The sequence below is a fragment of the Carya illinoinensis genome, chromosome 14, assembly GCF_018687715.1.
Source record: "Carya illinoinensis cultivar Pawnee chromosome 14, C.illinoinensisPawnee_v1, whole genome shotgun sequence".
In the NCBI taxonomy this organism is placed as follows: domain Eukaryota; kingdom Viridiplantae; phylum Streptophyta; class Magnoliopsida; order Fagales; family Juglandaceae; genus Carya; species Carya illinoinensis.
Window position 1 is genome coordinate 4,784,858 of NC_056765.1, and position 20,656 is coordinate 4,805,513.

Below are 20,656 nucleotides of genomic sequence, written 5' to 3' on the forward strand. Positions count from 1 at the left end.
CTTCTTGCTGTGTATATCCCTTTGCAACAAGTCGAGCCTTTAGCCTTTCAACTGTTCCATCTGAGTTACACTTCACCTTGTAAACATATTTACAATCAATTGGAACCTTTCCTGGTGGTAAGTCAGAAATCACCCATGTGTTGTTTAATTCTAAAGCTGTCAACTCAGCTTCCATAGCCTTGCACCAATTAGGATCTTTAACAGCTTGGTGATATGTTTGTGGCTCAGTTTGAGTGGAAATGCAAGTGGAAAAGGCTTGAAAATTAGGAGAGAATTTTTGATATGATAAAGTGCTTGACAAAGGAAAAGATATACCTGAAGAGGATGGAGCTGTCTGATCCACAGAGTGGGAAGGGAAACCAAGGGTGACTTGCTGGCAGTGATAATCTTGAAGGTATTGAGGTGCCTTCTTTGCCCTGGTTGACTTTCGAGGTGGAGATTGAAACAAAAGGGGTTGCAAAGGCTGATCTGTAGAAGCAGGAAGGTGTATGGGGTTACTTTCTTCAGAAAATTCAGGTGTGGACAATAGCTCTGATGTGGTAAGATCAGGGCTATGAATGCTATTGGGAAGATGTGATGGTCTTGGTGAAGAGAGAGGATGATTTTCTGTTTGTGGTGGCTGAAGAGTTGGAGCATGATCATCACAATGGGGGTCAGTACAGTAAGGAGAAGACTTAGCTAAAGGATGGTCAACATCCTGCTCAATGGTGGGCATGGACAGCTGCTGTGGAGTTGAATTCATTTGGAAAGGGAAAATGGACTCGTGAAAGAAGACATCTCTAGACACAAACACACTTTTGCTTTCAAGATCAAGCAACTTGTAACCTTTGACTCCAAAAGGATACCCTAGAAAAACACACTTCTTCCCCCACAACTCCTTTGTTGAGGTGTTTGGACACAACTCCTTTGATGAATGACACCTTTCTTACTGAAAAAGTCTTTCATTTGGAACTCAGCACCATTGTCACTCCTAACAGTTTTAATTTTAGTTCCAAACTGGGTCTCAACTAAGTTGAAGAAGGACACTATGCACTGTCTTGTGTCAGATTTATTTTTAAGGAGGTAAACCCAAGTGGTTCGAGTAAAGTCATCCACAATAGTGAGGAAGAAACGAGTTCCATCATAAGCTATTTCTGAAAAGGGCCCCCAAAGATCAAAATGAACAATTTCAAAACTGTTAGAAGAGTGATGAGAGCTGTGAGCAAAAGGCAGCCTGTGCTGCTTGGCCATAGGACAAACACAGCAAGGCATTTTGTCATTTGAGGGTAAAGGTCTTCGTACAATAGGATCATTAATTAAAGAAATCCTAGAATCTGAAACATGGCCTAGGCGAAAATGCCAAAGGTCTGAAACACAAATGCTATTCATGACAGAAGCAGAAATGAAGCTGTCTTTCTTGGAAAACTTTGAAAGGGTGGTCATCAATGCTGAGGGAGAGACTTTCACTTTCAGCAAATGATACAATCCATCCTTGGTTTCACCCATCCCAATCGTGGTCCATGACAAAAGGTCCTGTAGAAAACAACAGTTTGATAGAAAAACAAGGCAACAAGCAAGGTCCTTAGCAATTTTTCTGGCAAATAACAAATTGAAAGAAAATGATGGAACACAAAGCACATCATTCAAAATGATGTGTTCAGTAATTCTAACTGTTCCTATGTGTGTGACTGGAACCTTCTCACCATTTGGAAGCTTAACTGAACAAGGTGCACTTTTAGTGACTGTGTTGAAGAAACAGGGGCTGCAAACTATATGGTCAGTTGCACCCGTGTCTAGAATCCAAGGAATGTCAGAAAAACTAGAGGGTTTTTGTGTATAGGCTGAAAGGCAAGAGAAAATACCAGACATCTTGGAAGTGTTTGTTGCGTTTGTTGCAATGGGAAAATTGGTTTGATGTTGTCCTGCAGGAGATTTGACTGAGTGATCCTTCTACTGCAGAAAGGCAAGAAGCTGTTGGTATTGCCCTTTGATGAGTGCCATTTTATCATCACCTCCTTCTCCTTGATCCACTTCAACTTGGATGTTCGATTGAGCAACAAAAACACTTGATCCCTTTCCTTTATTGTGCATTTTATGCCCTGGTGGATACCCATGCAGCTTGTAGCATTTGTCTATCACGTGTCCACTCATGTTGCAGTGGCTGCACACAGGTGTTTTTGCATTTCCAGCCTTAAAACAGGTATCTAAAGTGTGTCCCTGCATCTTACAATGTGTACAATAAGGCCTTTCATGCCTGTTTGTAGGCTTGAAGTTACCAAAACTCCCTTTAGTGAACATGGCCATAAGGTCAGGGGAAGGTGTACCAGAAATCATCTGGTGTTGTTTCTCCTGCTGTTGAGTCATGGAGAAGACTCTATTCAATGCAGGCATGGGTTCAATCAGCATGATCTGGTCCCTAGTGTTGGAGTAGCAGTCACTTAATCCCATAAGGAACTGGATGACACAGTCCCTTTGGTACCTCTCCATTAGGATCTTTAGTTGACCACAGCTACATTCAGGCATCGGCTCATATAGGGCTAGCTCATCCCAAATGGTCTTGAGTTTTCCAAAGTAAATGCTCACTGAATCATCTCCTTGTGAGAGGCTTGCCAAAGATTTCTTTAGCTGAAAAATACGTGGCCCATTTTGTTGTGAAAGCCTATCTTGCAGTTCTTTCCAAATAGCACAAGCATCATCAACAAACACCAAACTAGTTCTCACAGAGTTGCTTACTGAGTTGTGAATCCAGGATACCACTACATCATTGCAGCGTTGACTCACTCAAAAATGAGTAACACTAATGCTATCCCAAGTGCAGGAGGATGTCGTGTAATAATTAGGAATAAATTCCTAGATCGTCTCCTCAGGGAAAGTTGCTTAAAATTAAACTCGTTGAAAAAAATGTGAAAAACTTCACAAAGAGAAAATAAAATGATGGTATATGCAATGGATGGAAAAAGGTACTAGTCATGGACTAGATTCATGTCTTGTGAATTTTTTTTTGTTTGTTGGATTGGAATGTAAAGGACTAATAAATTAAACTAAGAAACTAATAAAACTAAATTAAGCATTAAACTAAATTAGAAAGTAATTGACAAAACATGAACTGAAAATTAAAAATGCCCAAAACCAAGATTCTAGAATTCATCTTTGTAATTAAATTACGGATTCTCAAAATAACACATAACAATTGTAATCACTATTAAATGAAAACTTAAAGAAGTAAGAAAAATAAATAACACGAAATAAGTAAACAGAAACTCAAAAGTATTCTATAAACTTTAAAATAAAATAGGGAACGAAAAGTCTAAACGAAAACTTCCTTTCACTATTCAATTTAAATTTAAAACAAAAAGGAAACAACTTCTTACGTATCACTCTTGAAAATTAATCTCTAAACCTTTAATAAAAACTCTATAACAATTCATCTGCTATCCACGTATGATGTTCAGAAAAATCAAAAACAAAAACAAAAGCTTAAAACCAAACCTTTCTTGCAATAAATTAAGGTAACACAATTAATTAGAACTTCTAAAACAATTCTTTATGAAACAAAATAGCACACTTGATTAAAAACTTCTAAAACAATTTCTTTTATTGTATGAAACAAACTAGTAATGAAACAAACTAATAATGAAACAAACTAGTAATGAAACAAACTAGCACACTTTATGGAAATTAAGGTATTACACTTAATGAAATACAATTCTAGAACAAATCTTAATACATTAAAAAAAAATGCTAAAAAAAACAAAGCTTTGAAACTAAAAGGAGAAACAAAATTTCTTAAAACAAAAAAGAGCTAATTCTTTCAAGTACATAGCAGAAAATTGTGTGTGTTGAGTTGTGTTTGTCTAAGATTGAGTTGTCCTAGTTGTTCCCTTTGTAAGCTTCGGAGTGCACCCATTTTATAGCCGAACATCTTGGCTACTTCATCTCTCATTCAATTGGTTTTACACTTCAATCTTGCATTCACACTCAATTTGCATTCACACCTCAATTTCGGCCACTTGCATTCCTACATTCATTGCCGTGTCTTTCATTGCATTCCTCCTTTCTTATTTTATTCAATTGGTTTATTAATTCAAACCAAACAACCAAGTCTTCATGCCTAACTTCTTGCCTAACTTCTTGCCTAACTTATACAAATTCATACACGGTTTCTTCATTGCCTCTCCAGCCGACTTCTTTTCAATTTGTCACATGTTTTCTTTCTTTTTTCCTTCATTTCGGTTCTTGTCCAATTCAATGGAAAGGAAGCAGCCTTTTATGACTTTTTCAATGTTAAATTTGGTGGAGAGCAGCAGCCTTCTTCTTCATATAGTTTCGGTGGACAACAGCAGCCCTTTTCTTCCAATCCATCACATGTTCCTCACCTTAATTTAGCTGCAACAATCGATGTAAGTTAAGCCAAACCAGCAGCCTTCCAATTAATGTATAATTTAGGTGGGTTGGAAATGAGTTGGTGGGTTTATTTGAGTGTGAAAAGGGATCCATTGGTGAGATGGTAGCTAGCCGAAATGACTAAGGGCAAATTAGCTAATGAAAAGCAAATGACCACTTTTTTAGGTGGTGGCTAGGTTTAAGGAAAATGGGGGATGGGTTGGACGGTAAGTTTGGTGGCTTGTTGGAGGGCTATGGTGGGTCATGGTTTAAGTGAGCATGATGTGGGGTGATTGGTGTAGCCGTGTATGAGGTTAGATGGAGTTGGGATTGTTTAAATGGTGGGAAATCTCAAGACAAAGTATGAACAAGGCATGAACATAATGAACCATGGTATGCATGAAAAATGGAGATGGAGATTAAAAAAAAAAACACTTAATAACACAAATGAAAAATTAGCTTGAGCAACTTCCATTCAAAGATGGCAAGAAGTGCTTCTATCTTTTGAGGTTCATGAATTGAACCCAAAAGATGAAAAGATAGCTCAAGAAACTTTATGAACATGAAGAACAAGAAAAACAATGGTACAAATGCAAATGATAATGGAAAGCAAGAAAAATTATGAACTAGAATGCAAGTAATCAATAGTTGGTAGAATTCAAGCAGAAATTCATGCTTTTAATCAATTAAAATCACAACTTTGATTTATTCATTTTAACCATTTTTCCATTTAAAACCAATAATAATGTCATGATGAATTTAAAATACATTGGTTTTAAATAGCTAAAATGTGCAATATTTCAGCTCAATTAAGCGTTCCCAAGCCTCCATGAGGGGATCATCCTGACTTGCAGGTCTTTTGATGTCCCCATTAATGAAGCCAATCTTGTTCTTGGCCCTGAGTGCTCTTCTCATAGCCCTAGACCAAGTAACATAGTTTTCTGTGGTTAGGAGGTCAGCAACCAAACTGGCTGCTGTGTTATCTCCGTGTTCTATCCTATATGGATTATTTTGGTCAGAGAAGTTGAGGAAGCGTGAAACATGCTGGTTATTTTGGTCGACTGATTCTTCTTCCATTGTTTACAATAACTACTGCTCTGGTACCATGTAAGAAAGTAAGGTGCAGAGTAGCACTTGTGAAAACCAGAAGGTGGAAGGAAGATATGAGAAAAGAATATAGCTTCAGATGGAAGAGAAGGCTATTGGAAATCTCATTCATTCACTTACTCGAATGCTGGTTCTGTTACAAGTATATATACACTACAGAAAGCAGAAAAACTAAAGAGAAAGAGTCCTAAAATTAACTTTTCATTTTCTACTGATTTACAAGTAATCTAGGATATGGCTTTTCATGACAACCTAAGACACTGCTTTACATCACTTCATCTGCAATTGTGTGCACTCTTAATTAGCTGTTGATGTGTGCTTTCATGCTTCTCTGTTGCTTTACTTTTCTGTGTTGTGCTTTATGCTTTTCAGCTGCTGCATCTTGCTTTACATCAACTTGTCTGTTGCATGGTGTTTTCTGCATGTCATTGTGTGCTTGTTCAGAGTGTCCTTCTTCATTCTCTTTTTCTGTTTCGTGTGATTATTTATGTTTCGGTTTTTTCATTAGAGGCTACGGTTTGACTTGTTTAAGGTTGAATAATTTACATGAAAATAATCCCTATAATGTCAGAAACATGTCTATTAAATTTGGTGAAGTTTCGTTGAATATAGAAGAAGAAATCCGAAACCCTAGTTTTTGAAGTTCATGTTAAGACAGTGACTTTGAGCCCCGTTTTAACAAATCATATCTTATTTTATGGAGATAAATATTACATGTTTAGAAAGCTAGGTTCGATAACTTTAATTTGATATATCATATGCTTGATTTGGACTTCGTATGAGTAAGTTATGATTGATTGAATGTGGCTGCTCAAAATCGGAAAAAAACCAATTTTTTGGCTTGGGGAAGAAGACGATGAACAGTTTTTTTTTCCTTGTCCCACTCTCGGTAAAAGAGAGTGTAGTACACCCATCTACTTGGCTCCGGTTTTTAATTAGTTTACCAACATATATATACATTAAAATCACTGGAGTTTAAGTTTAGAGTCTGAAAACACCATGAGAGGCGGAGGTGATGTGCACTCTCCACCGCGGCAAGTGAAACAGAGGAAAAACAGCCTCTAGAGCAAAAACTAAGCCCACACGCATAGGCGGCGCGTGGGGGCGCGTGCGGAGGATTCCGACATAATTTTTTGTCACTTCCGGCAAGTGTAATCAAGTGTTGGTGTTTAAAGTTGATTCATTTCTTTTTTTGCTTGAAACAGAGAGTCGATTTTATATGTTATGTGTTTTTTATATAAATCAATTGTGAATATATGTCTTGATTTATTATTAAATGAATGTCCACATTGAATATGTGTCCCTAGTTTTGATAACCTATGAAACCCTTCTCATTAGTTGAGAATGTGGGCTCTCTATCCATTAAACCATCATGCATACTACTATGATTGAATGTTTGAGTTTATTGGTTTATTTTATTAAAATGGATAGAGTTGATATTGGTAATTTGTTGGGCTCATGTTTTTTTTAAGTGAATGGATAAGGTGAACCTTATGAGTATATCGATGACGTGGCATCCCTATTAATTTATTGTTCTCCTAGAAAATTCGTAGTAGGTTTTTTCTTTGGATATGTAGTATTGGGAATGTAATTTTATTGTTGAAGCCATGTAAAGGGATGTGTTTCACGTCTATCGATATACTTTAAGGTCACATTAACATGATGCACCAAATTACCAATGAGGCTTCGGGTGGAGCCTATTTGCATGATTATGTTTTTTTTATGAATGGAGTATATGTGCATTTTTTTTTTTTAAATGAATCAATTTTATTCAAAATTAATTGGATATGGTATTTTGACTCATATAGTGGGAGATGATTACTAGCTTTTCGCGAAATTTTCGATCTCAATATATTGGAAGGAATTCCATTGTCTAGTTAGATTTTGGAATAAAATTAAATGTGTGCTAATGTCCAATTTCGCGTAATGAATGTAGTGATAATGGCTACTAAGAACGTAGTTGCTGACCTTACTAAAAGAGAGAAATTGGATGGGACCAACTATGACATGTGGCATAGAAAAATCCAATATCTGCTTAATGAACAAGAGGTCCTTGAGAATCTGTCTCACCTTATGATTCAACCTGAGGAAGGGAATACTTCCCAACATCGTCGTGATATGGAAGCCTATCAGGCTTGGGTAAAGAAAGATCGGTGTGCACGCTTTACCATGCTTAGCAGCATGCACAATGATCTTATTAGGGAGTTTGAGAACTGCCCGACTGCCCAAGATATGTGGAACCAGCTGAAAATCACCTATGGGGGAACATCAGCTACTAGGCTCCGTGCGCTCACCTTGAGGTTTGAGCAGTATGTTATGAACCCTAAACATACCATGACTGAGCATTTGAGGTCGATGTCTGCCTTGATTCGTGATTTGAAGGCTGCTGGCAATAATCTCACTGATGAACAGCAAGTTACTGCTGTGATACGATCATTGCCCGAGTCAACTTGGGGGCAAATGAAACTTGTTTTGACACACAGTGAGAATATTAAGACTTTTGTTGATATATCTCGCCATTTGGAGCTAGAGGCGGAGCGCATAGATGCGCACCGTAATATTCTACTTGTTGCCCAAGCTGGAAAGCGCAAGGCATTCATGCCTAAGCGTAAGCAACATGGGAGATCTACTGGAACGGCAAAACATCTTGGGCCAAAGGATGGAAAAGTAGCAAAGCGCCGCAGAGGCAAACGTGCTGGCAAGGACAAGTCCAAATTGAAGTGCTATAACTGTGGAAAAATGGGACACTTTGCTCGTGAGTGCACTGAGGCAAAGAAGGTACCCCTTAAACACAACTCTCTCATTACTTATGTTTGTTCACATATCTTTGTTGCTCACTCAATCCCTGAATGGATTGTAGACACAGGAGCAACCAAACATGTAGCTCGAGATCGAGTTGGATTCGTAGATTATAGAAGAATACCAGTTGGCAGACAGTACGTTATATTGGGTAACGGAACTCGGGAGGAAGTGCTTGGAGTTGGCACCTACCAACTCAAGATGCGTTTAGGGCGCTTGTTACTTCTTCATGATGTGCTATATGCACCTGGTGTTCAATGTAATCTATTTTCAGTTATCTCTATGTTGGAACTTGGTTTTACTTTTCATTTTGATGGCCCTCAGCTGGACTTTTATTTGGATAGGGCTTTGTATGGACATGGTTTTCTTTCGAATGGTTTCTTTACGTTGGATTTAGATAATTCCTCATTTTCTTTTGTGGTTTCAAATGATGATAATGTTGTTTCTAATTCATTGAAATGGCACGCTAGACTAGGCCACATAGGAAAAGATAGAATGGCTAGACTAGCTAGAGAAGGCCCATTGGGGTCTCTCGCTAATATAAGCCTACCTGTGTGTGAGCCTTGTTTAGCTGGTAAGGCTTGTAGGAAGCCTTTTGGAAAGGCTCCTAGGGCATCTTATCCTTTAGAGCTAGTCCATTCTGATATTTGTGGACCTATGAATGTAAAGGCACGCCATGGCACCTCTTATTTTCTCACATTTATAGATGACTACTCACGTTTCAGTTATGTCTATTTGATCTCCCATCGTTTTGAAGCATTAGACTGCTTCAAACGCTTTGTAGCTATGGTTGAGAATCAAAAAGAAAGGAATTTAAAAATTCTACGAACTGATCGGGGTCGAGAGTACTTATCTAAAGAGTTTCAAGGAATATGTGAGCAAAAAGGGATATGCAGGCAATTAACGATTCCTGGCACACCACAACAAAATGGTGTTGCGGAAAGAAGAAATCGTACCCTATTGGAAATGGTTCGATCAATGATGGTGCAAGCTAACCTACCAATATCTTTTTGGGGGGATGCTCTTTTAGTTGCAGCCTACATTTTGAATCGTGTGCCTTCCAAGTCAGTTCCTTCAACCCCATATGAGTTATGGAATAATGCAAAACCAAATTTGGAACATTTGCGTCCTTGGGGTTGTGCAGGTTATGTTCACACCACTTCCCACAAGTATGGGAAACTTGGCCCTAGAGCAAATAAGTATATCTTTATAAGATATTCAGAGAGCTCAAAGGGTTATGTAATGTTTGGTGAACATCCTAGCGGAAGGATGACAGAAATTGAGTCTCGTGATGTTACATTTATCGAGAGTGATTTTCCCAGTATTGGTGAAGCAAAGAATGATTGTGAACTTTTAGAGTTACAAGAAATTGAGGGAGTTACACCATCGTTTGGCGAGGGTGGAGCATTATCACATCCTAGAATCGCAAAAGATAGTGGGAGTGACTTGCCTCCTAGTGGGAGTATACCACTAGAAAATGACTCACAAGAGTCTCAGTTACGTAGAAGCGAACGTGTACCCATTCCTCGTCGTCGTTTTGAGATTGAAGGGGAATCTTTCATGTGTGCTCCGTGTGACTTTGATGAACCTTCTTCTTATGAAGAAGCACTAAGTTCATCTGCTTCAAATAAATGGCTAGCTGCTATGAGAGATGAGATGAGTTCTATGGCAAAAAACCAAGTTTGGGAGTTAGTTGATCTTCCACCTGGGCGCAAATCTATTGGAAACCAATGGGTTTTAAAAATTAAGCGTCAGGTAGATGGATCAATTGACAAGTATAAGGCCCGACTAGTGGCAAAGGGCTATACTCAAAGAGAGGGTATAGATTATGAAGAAACATTCTCCCATGTGGTGAGATTTGCTTCTATTCACCTCATTCTAGCTATAGTTGCACATCTAGATTTGGAACTTTTTCAAATGGATGTGAAAACTGCATTTCTCAATGGAGAACTAGACGAGGAGATTTATATGGATCAACCTGTTGGTTTTGAGGCTGAGGGACAAGAGCGCAAAGTATGCCAACTGAAACGTTCTATTTATGGCCTTAAACAATCGTCTAGACAATGGTACTTCAGATTTCATGAGGCCATTACTTCAATTGGCTTTGAAATGCTAGAAGAAGACCATTGTGTGTATGTCAAACGTACAGGAAAAAATTTTCTAATTTTATCTTTGTATGTGGATGACATATTATTAGCTGGAAATAGTATGGAGATAATAGTTGCCACAAAAGAGTGGTTGTCCTCTACTTTTGAGATGAAGGACATGGGTGAAGCAAATTATGTGCTGGGAGTTAAAATTTCAAGGGATCGATCTAGGAAATTTCTTGGTTTGTCTCAAGAGACTTATGTTAAGAAAATTCTAGAACGATTTCGCATGCATAACTCCAAACCCATAGACACTCCAATTGAGAAGGGTTATTCTTTGAGCCTAGAACATTGCCCTAAGAATGATGAGGAAAAGAAAGAAATGACCAGAGTTCCTTATGCAAGTGCAATTGGAAGTCTGATGTATGCTATGTTGTGTACACGACCTGACATTTGTTTTGCGGTTGGATTGGTTAGTCGTTATCAGAGTAACCCAGGACCTGTTCATTGGCAAGCAGTTAAGAGGATTTTTCGATACCTTCGTGGGACAGCAGACCTCGTTCCTTGTTACCAGGGTGGAGACATGAGACTGAAGGGTTATAGCGATGCTGATTGGGCTAGTGACAAAGATGAGCGAAAATCCACGACGGGTTACTCATTTATGCTTAGTGGAGGAGCTATTTCTTGGTGTAGCAAGAAACAATCATGCATTGCTTTGTCCACGATGGAGTCAGAGTACGTTGCTTGTTTAGCAGCTGTACAAGAAGCTGTTTGGTTGAGGAGATTCTTCCAGCGCCTAGATGTTACGGCTCTTGCAAATGAAGCCATTAAGATATACAGTGATAGTATGGTAGCTTTGGCATATGCCAAGGATCCCAAATACCATGGCAAAACCAAACACATAGATATTCATTTTCACTACATTCGAGATATGTTGCGTGGGGTGAGGTGATGCTACAACATATCTCTACTAACAAGATGGTAGCTGATCCTCTTACTAAGGCTACTAGTAGAAATGTTTTCCAAACTCATGTTAGGAGTTTGGGACTTCATCGGATTTGATATATGTTGTATTGATGATACCTTAACTTTATTGTACATTTAATACTATTAGTATCTATCGTAGTGAGATTATTGTATTTATCTCAAATTATTAATTAAGTGATACTAAGTGTAAAGCACACATAATAAAGATGTCACAGGCAGAGATCAGTCTACTCACATAGATGATCACCTTGGCGTTTGAGTTGCAAGCAAGATGAGACAAATTGTTTACTTTGGGGCTTGGAAAGCGAGCTAGTAAATATCTTGATGCTTTGGGAGCATTTAAGATAAATTTAAATAATGTCGCCTTAGCTTAGCTAAGATGAGACTTACAAGAGTCGTATATGAAGCATTTGGACAACTTCATAAAGCCTGATTAAAGCGGAATATGAGATCTTAGGCAGGCACTAGATGAGTGACTGTGCTAAGAAACTCAAGTTAGAACGTCTTTGTGACGACTAGACTAAGATTCTTACGGCGTTTTGAATATGACATGCCCAATTAAGCGGGAGTTTCGTCGTAACATACATTTCATACTGTATGTGCTATAGACGACCTTTTGAGGGAGTGATTGGATGGATCCCTACTCCATCACTATGTGAGCCCTAATGGATCAATAAATGATCTAATGCCCTTGAACCTAGAACTATGTCATGAAATGAAAACTTGATGTTGCTACTTTAGCATGTTTTCTTAGGGCCACATATGATACGGTCTCGCGAAACATGTCTAGGAAAGCAGTCAAGTCTAATTGAATTGACATGAGTGTCTAGGGAAGATTGTTTGGATTCTTACTTGTTATTTTATGTCTCATAGCCCGGGCGATTATGTCGTTTAAACTCGATATAATCATGAGCATATTATATGATATGAGGTCAAGAATTGCTTTAAGTTATAAACTTGTGAGGGATTAAGGACACTTGATCTAGTGAGATCAAATAATCTGGGGCATAGACGAGATATAATGAGTGATGTACTATGTGAGTATGATGGTGACTTAATATAGTACTCCTACCCTTTGTCTTCTCGTCAAGTCGCACGCTTCATTTTCTGTATGAGGGATAATTGATTGAGAGAGCATGAAGAGATTGTTAATAGACATAACGTCCATAGTGGACAAGTGGGAGATGTTGGTAATGGGTAAAACCCATTACCAAGTTGTGTCCACTACCCACATAGGTGGGGAAGTTATTTGTTAACTCCCCACCACTATCACAACTTTAAGGGAAGTTATTTAACTTCCTCATTTGCAGGGAAGTTAATTAACTTCCAGATGTGAAAACTCTTTTCTAAAGAGGGTGTACGGACATTTTATTGGTGTGGAAAAAGTCTAAGAAAAACTCTTCTCTCTCTCTACGTTTTCCTAGAGAAACCATCTAGATCTCTTGATCTTGAAGCGTGGAATTATTTAGGAGACTCTAGTAGCCTCCTAAGTGACGTAGAAGTGCAAACAACATAGTGACATGGGCCATAAGACGAGCAAAGATCCGACCTCGCGAAAATTCCGCTCCTTGAGGTAATTCGATTTAATCTCATTTAACAATATTAAATAAAAAGATTTTTTAAAACTATATTATTTTCACATAAAAAAAATAATGTTTCACAAGATTTTATTTGCTTATGTGTTGGTTACTTATATATTATTCTTTTCATTTATTAATGATTTTTATTTAATTATTTGTTTCGATATATCATTTCGAAACGTAAATGTTTTTTTGTTTGGACAAATTTACTCCTTTAATAAGAAATCTGATATCAACAAGTTTCATATTTTCAAAATGTGATATTGATAATACTAATAAGAAGTATGATATTCATAATACTATTAATGATGTTACTCAAAACACTGGTAATAAGATATTTAATTCCCTACAATATTTTATTCTATTCAATTTTTTATTGTATAAATATTGAGAACAAGCTCTCAATCAATCCTATAACTGAAGCAACACGGTAGATGTTCGAAATCTTTTATTATTTTAATTTTCCACTGTTATAATTATATACTTAATACAACCTAGACTTGTAATATAAAGTCCATAGTTTTTTCCTTTTTATTATGTTTTGTTTAACTTTTGTGAATATATGACATATTTTAGATATGTTTAAATTTCTTTATTTACCTTTTCATTTATTATTTACTATGATTTTTTTTTTTCAACTGGGCCCATGTGCAATGAACATTGCCCTTTTTTCTTTTAAGAAAGTGAGTAAACTTTATATTAAAGTAGAAAAGATGATATATGAGGAGGGGGTATAGTTCTCCAACAAACATTCCAGAATAATAACAATAATACAAAGAGTGAGTGGATAAAAAGAAGAAAAAAATAGATTTTTACGACCAATTTTTTGGTATACACCAATGTCCTACCAAGAGGATTCCGTCTTAAAAGATGGTAATGAAAACCATTACAGAGAGCGATGAAGGTGGTGGATGCATTGTTATTTGTTGTCTTGAGATAATTTTTGGAGAGGCCCGCAGTCCCTTCTTCGAGATCACCAGTTAGAGAAAACGATAACATGGTAGAAAGCACGACATCGGGTGAGCTAATCTACATTTTCGCACTCCAGTGATGGACCGTGGCAGTCACACGCCAATGGGATGGAGACTGGGTAGCCCAAATCTGGAAGATCTCGGCGAGATGAAACCACTAGTATGACGCGTGTAGCCGTCAGAAGCATCATTGTGTGGAGGCGCGTGGGGAACACGCGCGGAAACAAGCCACACGTGAAGGACACACACCGACCTTTTTGGTGCAACTCCGAGCCGTCCCAATAGATCAGAAGCTATAGGATGGGGTGGTGGGGCGCGTGTAGGCAGTTGGCAAACAGAGGGCAACATATTTGACCAAAACCGAACCGGTGGAGGGAGGGGAGAAAAAACACTACCTTGAAAGTGTATATACAGTACAAAAATGGAAAAGGGGAAGGAGAGGAGGGTGAGAGACGCAGCTCCACCCTCCTCTCCAGCTATGACTCTCACGTAAATGGGATTATTCTAGAGACAAGGCAGACGTTCTCTCTGTAAACTAAACCAGCAGATATCCGGGAAAAAAATGAACACTGCCCTTACTAATGTGTGTGTGTGTGTGTGTGTGTGTGTGTGTATATATGACACTACAAAAGAGGTGGTTTTATGGGTTGAAAATTTTCGACCCAAAAACAATGATTTCGTCCCAAAATATTTCTTGGGATAAAAAAAAAAAATCATCCCAAGCTCGTTTCAATAATAGTGTACCAAAATATATTTTAGGACGAAAATATTAATTTTGTCATAAAAAATATCTTTCGGAACGAATTTGAGTAAAACCATTCGATCGCATTCGAACAATTTTTTTTTTTGGGACGCTTGAATGTCGTCCCAGAATCATATTCAAACGATACAAACTTGAAGTTTGAAGGCCAAATATGTTTGAACTCATCCTTCATGATGTTTGATCGATACAAGTCCATTCGATCAAATAGGCATGAGGAAACGTTTGAACAAACAATATAATGGTCGAACAGTAAAATATGTTTGAACGTATTGAGTTGAATGTATTTTATTTTACCCAATAATAAAAAACTAAATAGACACATAATATTTAAAAAAAAAATACATTACAATTTGTTCAATACCCACAAAGTAGTCTAATACGTACGAACTAAATAAATAAAACAGTAGTACTAGTATTCTTCGTATAGAAATAGATCACAAAATATGTATGTATAATGTACATCAATTGCTTAAAGACCTGAACTGTTACATAAGCATCTGCATTTGAAGTTGCACCTCTCTCTTGAACACTTCTTATTGTTGTTCTTGTTGTTTCATGTACATCCTCATATCTACTTGTTTTGTCAATTAAACCTCTAACTCATACTACCTTGCAATAAATTCTTCAATTTTGGAATTTACCTTCTCTAACGCTATAGAGGTGTTATAGGCAAACTCGAAAGATGAGGAAGAGTTCAAAGGCTTTACATAACAACCCAAACCCCTCAAATATCCTGAATGTTGACCAAAAACTTGTCTAAAAATTTCAACATCACTTGTTAAGAAATTTTGATCTTATGCAAATTTAACACGTAGGGCAACCATTTATTACACACAAGAAAAAGAATTAATGTCGTCACAAATATTCAAATATGCTTAATTAAAATAGATTATAATACTTATATAATTCTCACGGGTATCGGGATGAGTCCACTCTCTATTACGATTAATATGTAATGCAGCATATAATTTTGTCAAATCATAATTGGCATTTGACTCTTGCTACAAGAGACATTTGTTGAGTTATAAAATCATTAGAATACCTCCAAATAACAAACTATATTACCAATTTGTTAGAGAGGTGATTGAAAGATCTTGAACTTGCATGATGATGAATCTTTAATTTTGATCCATTTGTTTTATTTATAGAACTTCATTCTTGCATAGAAATTGTAAATATTAGGAAGTGAAAATTATAAATAGGCTACGTAAAAATATTCATTTAATTATACCTTATATGATGAATCCTCAAACATGTCACAAAATTTTTCCCAATCAAAAGGTCGAACATCCTGAAAAAGATATTGGTGTACATCTTCCTTGTTCTTTAACTTATTATAATGCTCATGACACCTCGCCTTATATTTGTGAAATGTATTACACATAATCTAATCGATAGTCTTACACTCCTCTCTCTGACCAAAATTTAGTTCGAAGTCATCCTTGAAAAAATATATACACAAAGATATTACATCCAGAATATTCTAAATTTTGCATACACATTAAATAATATTAATATAAATCAATTATTTAAACATGACCAAACAATGCTTCTCAATAAGCTCTTTTATATCTTGGAGAACTTTTACCATGAACTTATAGCCAAAGGTACATAAGTTTTGAAATTCCCAACGTACCCCTGTAAAACCACGAAATTGTCTACCAATTTCCTTAAACAAATAAGTTAGATCTCAATTATTAAGATTATGAAACGAATCAAATACTTTAAAATAAATAATCAAACTTGCAAAACACAACGATTGGTTACGAAGGGAAACCCTTTAAAGAACTCTTTAAAGGTAAAACCCTACGGGGTAGCCAAACCCAGGAAAGTCAATCTTATTATTTGAAAAACAATTACAAGCAATAATCAATTACAAAACCTTTGCAATTCGACTCTCTTACTTGCCTAGACAAACGACCCGTTTGTCTTCTACCGCAGTAGCAGCCAGAACCTCTGGCGATCTTCAAATGTTGACTTTCCTTCTGGAACTCCAAAGGCTGAAATCCAATCGATGTTGCTTCACACTCAAAGCACAATCACACTCAAGAAGATATGAAAAATCCCATGAAAATTCTCAAGTGAATTTTCTCTCATAAACGCTCAGAATCTCCTCTGTAAAATTCGTGGCTTGAAGTCCTTGAGAAGATACAAAACCGAATCCCTTTAAATAGAAAGTCTGAAAAGAGTTCTAGTTACAGTAGGACTTTGCTGACGGTTAGCAACAGACGCGAAAACGCGTCCCGACGGACTGCTAACATTTCGTGATAACTTCTTCTGATATATACTAAACTCTGTTTCAGATTTCTTCTGGATAAGGGCAAAACTATCAGAACTCGATTTTGACTTCAGGGCCTTATCTAAACAACTCCTAAAACTTCTAGATAGACTCAATATTGTTTAGATACAAATCAATACTTATTTTACATTCATCCAAATTTAATCAAATAATGATAAGATAAACCTTATCATTTATCCAAATTTAATCAAATAATGATAAGATAAACCTTATCATTTAGTCATCTAATCCTAGCCAATTTTTGCCTTTACAAGTTTGTGTAAGAGCTTAATGCTAGCATTGATCGTGGTTGGACATCAATCCTTGACCCAAAGAACAAAGCATGGGACCTCGAGCTTCAATTATATTTTTAACTAACAGACTCGCTAATTTTATTGGTATTCATAAATTGCATACTGCATATCCGAACGTGATGCTCATAAAGTCTCCAGTTTTGGGTGATGGGAAGATGGCTGAGGACAAGGCATCTTCTATAGATGAACTCGATGGCCTTGTTGATCATGAGATGAGGGAGTTGGTCCAAATGCTCCTCCCTATAATGGGACGAAGAGCATCAAAAAGGTAGATCTATCTAGTTTATTCAAGATCATGAATTTGATCAATGCCAAAAATATTGATCCGTGGTAGAACAAGACAGAGGTTGACATAGATCAGGCGAAACTTATGATACGCATCGCTTGTGGCGTTCCTATCGACCTAGTGGATTTTATATTCGATAGGATTCGATCAAAGACCTGGTACATTATGATAGATATATTGCCATTTGGGATCCAAGTCACCCAATTTCCGCTATATGCTGTGATCCTACCAGATATTGCCAAGTGTGTTTGGGAGCCGATGAGACTAACCAACTCCTCCACCTTGTCATGAAACATGGGATACTCAAGACTTCGTCTTCATGGTCCTATTCCAAACCCGGTTGATACTTAAAGAGATGCACACCTGTGAGATCGTGGAGTATCAGTCGGTGAGACATCCACACAAGCTGAGGCATCAGACACAGCTACTCGTGAAGAGATGGCTGATATAGTGCATGCAGAGATCAGCAGACAGACATCAGCAGTGATTGATATAGCGCATACGGAGAACCATATTGCCATGTCTAACTTACGTACAAAGATTAATACTATCATCTCTGACTTACGTACAAAGATTAATGCTAGCATCTCTGACTTACATACAAAGATTGATGCCATGTCTGCGACTCAAGTCACAATCAATACTCAACTGACAAAGCTAGAGACACGTCTCGCTGCAGTCGAGGATGTGTGCAGAGAGTTGGGATCTTAGTCGTTTCTATCTTTTATTTAATTTTTTTATTTTTAGTTTTTGGTATGGACAATATATGGTGTTTTGTAAATTTAATTTAATTATGAACTAAATCTTTTTTGTCTTTTCTAATTTAATTATTGATTTCTATTATTCATATTATTCAATTGCTAAATTTTATATAAATTAAATATGTGATGCCCCCAACTCTCATGTACGGACACGTGGAAATCGAGGCGTCGGGATGATGACAACACAGGTCACACATCCCATCGCTAAGTGCCAAGTGTGTGTGCAAACGAAATTGTACAACAAAAATAGCGCATCGGAAAAAAATAAAGTTAGTCGACTAAATACCGGATTTTTTTTTTAAATACAAACTCACTTAAAAATAAGCATACTAAAAATATTACAAGTTCCAATATCATTATAAACCAAAATATATAATTTAAAGACAGAAATAATTTTTCTAATAAATAACCAAAAGCACCAAATCAATCCTCCGGCAGAGCCACCTCCTAAAGACAGTACCGCAGGTAAGTAACTAACCAAACAAATCTCAAGATAAAAATACATTCATACAATAACCAAATACATGAAAATGATGCCATATGCATATGTCCCGAAAATTCACATTTTCCACGCACACCAAAATCCTATTTTGGCCCAAAATATTTCATTTAAAATATTTCCTCGCCATTATCCCAAATAATGGCCTAAAAATTCAATCTCGCCATTTTCCAGAAATGGCCCATTAACCAAGCCATCATAGTACTGTAGGCGGGAATTACAGGCAGGACTCTACCATCATCCTTACTTACCACTATCCCTACGCATGCACCGTAGGTGGAAATCACAGGTTGGACTCTACCACTGTCCCTGTTTACCACCATCCCTACAATTTCGTCTATAAGCGGGAATCGCATGCGGGACTCTACCATTGTCCCTGCTTACCACCATCCCTACAGTACCTCTGACTCAAACCAGTCAATCCAATCGTTCAAATATACCCAAAATAATTTTTCACTTGAAAACCCAGTTTTCAATTTCCAACACATGTACATGCATGCAATTACACGAAAACTCAGTTTTCATTTTTCAAACATGAACATGCATGCACTATGCAATGTATGACACAAAACCAAACCTCATCCAAACATAAATAACTCCATCCTCAAATCCATCCAACCCCCGACTCTTCGGACTCAGTCCGACATAACAAACCAATCACAAATTATTGTTTGCAAAATGTGGCGGAGAAACAACATAACAGTGTGAAAATACATTGTGGCCGTGGGTTATAAAATACCCACTTTCGAATGGGAACAAACCAAGACTTGAGATTGATAGAGAATGACTTAGAGGTGTTTATGAAGCTAGTGGAAGTGGTGGTTGGCCATGGGTGGGTGGCAGAGAAAACGGAGGTGGAGTGGTGGTTGCTCCGGTGACAGATTGGAGCTGGAAATGGGTGGGTTAGGTCGACAAGAGATCAGTGATGAAATGGTGAAGAGATGGTGGCCGAAGGTAGAACGACGGCGGCGTAATATAGGAAAAACCATGCGGTTTGAAGGAGCTCACGACGGCTAACGGTGGCTAGGATGGGGCTGAGATTTGGTGGAGAGGTTCATCGGCCAGAGGGGAGTCGAACGGTGGGGGCGGTGCAGTGCATGACGGCGAACGGCAGCGGTCTGGGTGGAACGAAAGAAACAACGGAAGATGGAGAAAGAGAAAGAGATTGCACAGGGAGAGAGAACCGGAAGAGAAGAAATGAGGAAAAGAAAAGAAAAAGGGAAAAGAAAGAGGAAGAAGAAAAAGAAAAGAGAAAAAGGAAAGATGGGGAAAATAAATGAGGTCCAGTCCTCACATCTAGGGTCTAGAAACTGATCCAACAAAAATAATTTTAAAAGCAATAGATTGAATAAAATAATCTAAACAAAATATCTAGCTAAAATAAAATAAATAACTAGTAAAAACTAACAAAAAAATTTAAAATCCAAAAATAAACTAAGTTAAATTAAAGATCAATTTAAACATAGACAAAATTAATATTAAGAAAACACCTCAAAATAAATTTCACAACTAAATAAATCCAATTAAAATTTGATAAATTTAAAACAAAAAAAATGAATATTTAAATTAAATTAAAATACTCATTTAATAAAAATATACGTAAAAACGGGATATCACAAAATATTTATCCATAATTAAGTAAGGTATTTTGTTGCCATCAATAATTGTAAAAATTATGTAACCATTTGAACGGAATATATCACGTTCGAATGTTTCTCCATTCCCTCTAGGTATTTCTGCAATAAATCTCTGTCCAAACACTTTATTTTACATTCGAACATTGATCAACGTATTAGTTCGAATGATAAGTCAATGCTTCACTAAATTTATTGACTTAACACGCCAATTTTCCATTCGATCAT

At 37.0% G+C, this 20,656-nt stretch overlaps 1 protein-coding gene across 1 annotated transcript; it reads right to left on the reverse strand.

Moving 5' to 3' along the window:
• Positions 1 to 1,929: 1,929 nt before the first annotated feature.
• LOC122293478 lies at positions 1,930 to 5,439 on the reverse strand. The gene is made up of 2 exons (XM_043102057.1): positions 5,211 to 5,439; positions 1,930 to 2,735 (listed from the first exon to the last, which is right to left on the reverse strand). Exons 1-2 carry the CDS (start codon positions 5,437 to 5,439, stop codon positions 1,930 to 1,932), a joined length of 1,035 nt encoding a protein of 344 aa, XP_042957991.1.
• Between the last annotated feature and the right edge of the window lie 15,217 nt (positions 5,440 to 20,656).